Below are 6,225 nucleotides of genomic sequence, written 5' to 3' on the forward strand. Positions count from 1 at the left end.
GCCATTTAGTTCTCTCTGTAATGATGTAAAGATGAGCTCTCTGGCTCATTTTGCTTTCGAGAAATGAGCAAAAACAGGACGGAAAACATGAAAATGTTTCATAATCTTTGCACCTAAGTGTCTGATATTCAATTTTCGCTTTCTGCGTCAAAACTACTCGCATTTCCTCACTCATGTGGTGATTACTATACTTTATTGTACAACTGGCAACTGTGCTAGTCTACAAAATACATGCATTTTTGTTAGTTTTAATTTTCAAGTCTAAAGTCTGCTGCAAAGCATCTTGTAATTATAAGGAAGATTTATAAAAAAATAATTAAATGTAACAAACACTAAATAAGCTATATTTAATCACATTTAGCAGACAGGAAAAAAGCACGCCCGGCAGTGATTTCCACTGACGTCACGCAAATCGACGCAAGATCCTACCTTGTATTCATTGAATCATCGGTGGCCAGTCAGACAGAAACAGCTGCCGGTTGCTACGCGACGTGTTTATGTTTGACGGTTATTTCGAACAAATGACAATGCAGCCTGAAGGTGAGCGGTCGTTAAGGGCAGGTTTTCGCCAGGTGCCGATCAGAAAGCGGCTGCAGGACCAGTTCGATCAGTGCGAAGACGCTCAGAAGCCCCACGGCGCAGAACCAGCAAGCCGATGTCTGAGGCAACTGGTCAGAAGCTTCCGGTCGATGCGCATCACTGTGACGGATCTAAGGCAGGTAGGTTGATTGAATAAACGGCCCCCTCTAGATGAAGAGCGCAGGCCTGCGTTGTTGCAGCGGCTGAAAGGGGCCACCAGACGGCGGCAGGTTTTGGAGGAGGGGCCCGCTACGCCCACGCCGCGCCTACTTCTCGGGCGCACGCCCACCAAGCTCTACAGCCCATTTGGCATTGACAGCCCCTGCAGGCCCGCGCCCTTTTAACTGTGTTGTTTCTGTATAATCATGCAAGTTTAAGCCGGCAGTTGGTTGATTTTTTTGTTTCCTTTCGCGTTGAATTCGAGCGGCGGTTCAGGTTTTTATCGAAGAAAATCGCCCGTTTCAGGGCTAGACGGTGTGCATTGCGTGATCACGTGGGGCTTGCCGCATTGGCCAATAAATCATTAAGGTAAGTGCATTGATTTCAGCGGCGATAACCTGGATTAGTGGCAAAAAGTAAATGTTTTTGTGCCGTTCGCCGACTGATTGATCGCTTTTTTATGAAGATAAGATAAAGGAGGCTCGCAAGGGATTTGCGGGACAGGCGATTTTGGCATCAGTGTCGGTGTTTTCCTGGCCAAGCAAAGGTAAGTGTGCGTGACTTAAGGGGCCGGGGTTTCGGGAACGCAGCTGCTCGAGCCCCACTCAGCGCAAGCACTCCAATCGAGCTGTTTCCGGGCCCGGAGGAGTGCAAAGCACTCCAGCTTATCAAGCAATTAGCTAAATCAATAAAAATGAGTCGTAAAACTGGCTGTGGGGAACGTGGCCAGATGGGGAATTGAAGAATGGCGTTTTTGCAGCAGCAGTAGCGACCAAGCGGCTCTCAATGGACGCGTCTGAGCAGCAGCCCGACTCAGAAGCCATCGCGGCAGTTGAGGAGGCACCAGCGTCTGTAGGAGAGGCGCCTGTGCCTGTCGAAGAGGCGCCAGCCGCCGATAAGCCAAAGTCGCGCCTGAAGCGCAGCATTATCGACACGCAGGAGAACTCTAAAGTGGACGCCAGCGGCAAAATCATCGAAGACTACTAGCTTAGGAGCAATAAACATGTAAACTTAGCAACTATTTGTCATATATTTCAATCGGAATCTACCCTCGAGGCTGACGCGCAGCGCCAGCCCCAGCAGCGCAAAATTGCGCCGGTACCACTCGAAATTGTACTTCACGTGGTTCTGCCAGTTGGCGTTCAAAAACTCCCGGTAGAACTCGCTCATTTCATCCGCGTTCAACTGGGGCTTCGCCTCGCAGGTGCGCTCCTTCACAAACTGGGCCTTTTTCTGCAAAAACCCCCCAGTTAAACCCCGAAATTCCGCATCCGCCATACCAACCAGCAAAAAACTGCCATTGTGCGCCGCCCAGAACGCCTGGTTCCACTCCTGGGTGGCGTCGGCCGCCTGCCGGAAGCGCCGCTGTAAATCCGTCTCGTTTTTCGGGATGCCTCGCACAATGGGGCGCAAGTGGGACCGCGCGTCCGGCGGCCCGATTAAGTCCACCGCGCCCTCGTCCCGCACCACTATAATCGGGTGCTCCAGCAGCACGCTGCCTGCCTGATGAGCGGCCAGTCGCTTGGAGCCCTGAAACACCAACAGGGGGCCGGTCAGGGCCCTGCGGGGCCGCGCTTTGACATGTTACATAACCTAGGGGCGTTCGAATCGACCCACCTTGGCAAGCCGGGCAGTGGGGCGCGATGAGCGCAAGCAGCTGCTCCATAGCGTCAGCACCATTGTGAACAGCGACAATTGGGGCCGAGCTCCGCAAACTGGGCCGTTTTAGGCGGACCTTGATGGCATTGTTTTGGGGGTTAGGCTCGATCATAGATAAAGATAAGTGTCCGATGACAGTGAAGTGAGCGGCGCTTGGCGCGCTGTTGCCGCCTGGTCTGGGCCGCGCCCGAAACCACCCAAACCCAGGGCGGGAGTTTTTGAAAATTTTCCCAGATGTTTAGCAAAAAACCCGAGGAATCTCCAAAAATAACCGGCTGTAAAGTCCTGAGTGTCGTAAACACCCGGTCGCATTGCAACGGGTTTCAAAGGCGCACGGGTTTCGATCGTTCTAATCCACTATACGCACTACACGGTGGCCCAAAGCCACCCAATAAATTCGCCCTGAAAACTTGTAGTGCCAGTTTCACTGGGAACTGTCGATTTGACGGGTTTGCCCCCAAGAACTGTCCAAATTTTGACAGCTGCCCTTGCATTTATTTGATAGGTGTCAGTTTGTCAGCTGGCAAATGGCGTTTCAAGTGACAGTTTTGACATGTTTTGTAGATGTGGGCGGTTGTGTCGGGCGCGCCCGGTACAGTGTGGGCGCGAATGGGCGCTGAAATCGAAACAAAAGCGGTGCACAAACAGACATAAACTGAATGGAAATTGGGCAATAAAACCGCTATTTTCGGTCTGGTGTATATAAACAGCCGAAGAAACTGGAAGGATCGCAGTAAGCCGTTTGGTCCCCATCCAGAATTGTGCCTGCTGAATCATGTCTGCTGTGAGTATGCGTTTTTTCCCGGTTTTTGCGGAGTTTTGCCTGAAAAAATGGCCAGTGGCGCGCGGCATTTTTGATGATTTATTCGGTCCCCCCCACGCTTTAATGCTCGACAATCGCGACTAGATTTTACGCGAGTTCAATGCTTATCGGGCGTGTTTTACAACTAAATCGAGCTGGCCGATGCTTGCCAATGCTCGCTTAATTGAGCATAGTTGTTGACAGTTTCTGTGTGGCAAACTGCGTTCCAAAATGCCCGATTTTTTCCTTCGGAGGCCGATTTTTTTGCTCGCTCGAAGCCCCTGTAATTGTCTACCGTTTGGGGCCTCGGGCGATTTTTGGCCAATTTTTCAAAGCTTCAAGGCACGGAAAAGTGGGCGCAAAATTGCGGTTTTTGCTTGCCAAAGTTGCAGTTTTTAATTTTTTTTTTCTAGAAATCCCCCAAAGGGTCTTTTGCGACTATTCCTGTGCCACTGGGTTTGCGGCAGGAATTTTTCCTGATTTTTCTTGAGCGATTGTTTGAAGGCCTTGCGACTTTTCACTTTGGACGATTGAAAACTTCATTGCGTCCCAACCAGGAAAGCTAGAAACTTGGGGTTTTTTTGCGTTGAAAGCAGGAGAGTCGGGCCTACCATGTGTGAAAGTTTCGATTCGCTGCCATCATCAAGGATTTTTTGAGGAGTTTTTAAAGTTTGAGGATTTTCAATTCCATTATGCGCGGATGCGATGGTTGATTGAAAAATTCATAGCGCCCCAACCAAAAAAGTTGGATTTTTGGGTTTTTCTGCGTTAAAAGCAGAAGAGTTGTGCCTAAAACATGTGAAACTTTCGATTCGTTGCCACCATCAGGGATTTTTCCAGGAATTTTTATGTTTGCGCTTTTTCACTTCCATCACGTGCGGATGCGACGCGCCATTGAAAAATTCATTGCGTCCCAACCAGAAAAGCTGGGAACTTCGGGATTTTCGCGTTGAAAGCAGAAGAGTCGTGCTTAAAACGTGTGAAAGTTTCGATTCGTTGCTATCATCAGGGATTTTTTCAGGAATTTATAAAGTTTGCGGATTTTCACTTTTATTACGCGCGGATGCGCTGGACGACTCAAAACTTCATTGCGTCCCAACCAGAAAAGCTGGAAATTTCGGATTTTTCGCGCTAAATGCAGAAGAGTCGTGCCTAAAACGTGTGAAAGTTTCGATTTGGTGCCATCACCAGGGATTTTTCCAGGAATTTTTAAGTTTGCGCTTTTTCACTTCCATTATGCGCGGATGCGATGGACGATTGAAAACTTCATTGCGTCCCAACCAGAAAAGCTGGAAAAAAAATTGCCCAAAAACCCCTTTTCAAAAAATCCCTTTGTGAATTTTCTTTCCCCGACGGAAATTTGTAGGGGAAAACTTGCCCTGGGAAACTTTCTCTGATTGTCGCCGCGGACACGGGGGGCATTTTTGCAAAATTTTTCGAAAATATTCAAAAAACTTTTTTCCGAAAAACTCCCCATACTTCCGAAACTGGTCAAAATGGACGACGTCCCAGCATCCCAGTCGATAGACGAACGGAAAATACGTAAAAAACGCCCCATTGACTTTGGCGCTAGCTCAAACCCTAAGCGAGCTACTTGGGATTTTCGTCACAATTGGCAACGTAGCTGCCCCCAACTAGCCCCTGTTCCTACTACCCCTAGCCTCTATTAGACCGATCATTCTGGAACGCAGCCCCCGATTTGCGCCGATCCAGGGCCCGGATGCACCTATTTCGGCCCACTATAAATGCATTTTCCTGGTCGCCAACCCAACAATTGTGTTGATTTTTTTGGCGCGTGCCACTCAGGGGTCTGAATGACGCGCCGCGGCAGTGTAAACGACGTGCAGCTGATCAGTTTCACGCCCCGCAAGTTCTCGATTTCCCCCTTTTTGGCCCCCCGGTTCAGCAAGCACGTACGTATTTGCGGAGCGCCCGAGGCGCTGAAGGTGTCTTGGTTCTTCAAGCACCCGTTCTGATCCATTCCTGTGCAAAAGCTCCGCTTCCCTACTCCAAGCGCTGCTGAGTTATCGCGTCTGGAACAAACAGTCCAGGTGCAAAAATGCGGTTTTTTCCGGCGGGTTTTGGCTGGAAAGGGCGCATATTGGGGGCGGGGCAGGGTTTTTAGGGCGCACTGGCTTGGCTGGCGCCTGCTCTGGATGCAGTGACGTCACGCAGGATCAGATGGGGGGCGGTTGAGCCCAAAAACAATAATCTCCTGCGAGTTTTACATGGAAAAATGCACTTTTGTCGCGCCAATGCATTGCAGAGCCAACTGATCGGGCGTCAACAGCTTAATCAAAGCTGTCTGGACTGACGGGTTTGACGGAACGCATCCAGATGCATTCTGACGCACTCTGTCACGCGCTGCGCTTATAATTATCCAGAGTCCTGGATGGATTTTCGAAAAAAAAAAGCAAAAATTGATTGAAATTCTCGGAAAAATCGCGATGCGGACGGTTCGATTAAAAATAAAAAAAAATGAATAAAAAATCACCTTCATCTGACCGCGACCAATCAAACCGGCCACTGACAGGTCGATTTAATCCAGGAAATTTATTATTAAATGGGATTCGGACAGGAAAAAAAGCAAAATTCCAAAACAATCTGGGCTCGGTGACGACGCGGAAAAGTTTTTCGATTTTTTGCCCCTGGATCGGCGGGTATAAAAGCCGCCCAACCAAAATGATCGGTAACAGTTTGGAACGAATCAGCGCGACCAATGAGTGCCTTGAAGGGTGTGCAGTTGATCACCTTCAGTCCGAGCAAATGGGGCGTGTCGCCCTGGATGCATGCAGAAGATCTGGACAGCAGCTATGCGGTACGCGATTGGTTGGTTTGGCTTTTTATGGGTCTGTGCTGAGTGGCTGGAAAGTGGTGCGAAGTGGCGGGGTTGCGCTTCAGAAGCAGGTGGGTCGCGTCTAAATGGCGTGAAAGTTTCGATTCGCTGCCATCATCAGGGAGTTTGTTAGGGTTTTTCACAGTTTGGCCATGTTCACTTTTGTTGCGCGCGGATGCGACGGGCCATT

The 6,225-nt window shown here is 49.5% G+C and overlaps 3 protein-coding genes across 11 annotated transcripts in view; 2 read left to right on the top strand and 1 right to left on the bottom strand.

Annotated features, from left to right (window-relative positions):
* The window catches only part of LOC109540108 (aminoacylase-1), a 12,245-nt gene extending 10,492 nt beyond the window's left edge, over positions 1–1,753 (top strand). The window contains exon 9 of one of the 2 annotated variants that reach the window (XM_048662939.1): positions 1,499–1,753. The gene's annotated coding sequence lies outside the window, so the exon portion shown is untranslated. The remainder of the gene's footprint in view (positions 1–1,498) is intronic. The other variant, XM_048662940.1, reaches the window with a different exon arrangement.
* The window catches only part of LOC109540112 (troponin C), an 11,850-nt gene that overhangs the window by 1,266 nt on the left and 4,359 nt on the right, over positions 1–6,225 (top strand). For 2 of the 7 annotated variants that reach the window (XM_048662949.1, XM_048662948.1), the window contains exon 2: positions 362–719. In XM_048662949.1, the coding sequence (XP_048518906.1) occupies positions 498–719 (222 nt within the window). In that variant the 5' untranslated portion in view covers positions 362–497. The other 5 variants (XM_019908326.2, XM_019908327.2, XM_019908322.2 and 2 more) reach the window with 5 other exon arrangements.
* LOC109540113 (cytochrome c oxidase assembly factor 8) lies at positions 1,747–2,534 on the bottom strand. Of its 2 annotated transcripts, XM_019908328.2 has the most exons (3): positions 2,356–2,532; positions 2,023–2,268; positions 1,747–1,971 (listed from the first exon to the last, which is right to left on the bottom strand). In XM_019908328.2, the coding sequence occupies exons 1-3, from the start codon at positions 2,416–2,418 to the stop codon at positions 1,750–1,752; spliced, it is 531 nt and encodes a 176-aa protein (XP_019763887.1). In that variant the 5' UTR covers positions 2,419–2,532; the 3' UTR covers positions 1,747–1,749. The 2 variants fall into 2 exon arrangements, with proteins under 2 accessions (XP_019763887.1, XP_048518908.1); XM_048662951.1 differs by having other exon boundaries at positions 1,747–2,268; positions 2,356–2,534.

This window comes from Dendroctonus ponderosae, unplaced genomic scaffold (assembly GCF_020466585.1).
Source record: "Dendroctonus ponderosae isolate FM_Combo_2020 unplaced genomic scaffold, Dpon_F_20191213v2 Dpon_F_20191213_12, whole genome shotgun sequence".
NCBI classification, from domain to species: Eukaryota; Metazoa; Arthropoda; class Insecta; order Coleoptera; family Curculionidae; genus Dendroctonus; species Dendroctonus ponderosae.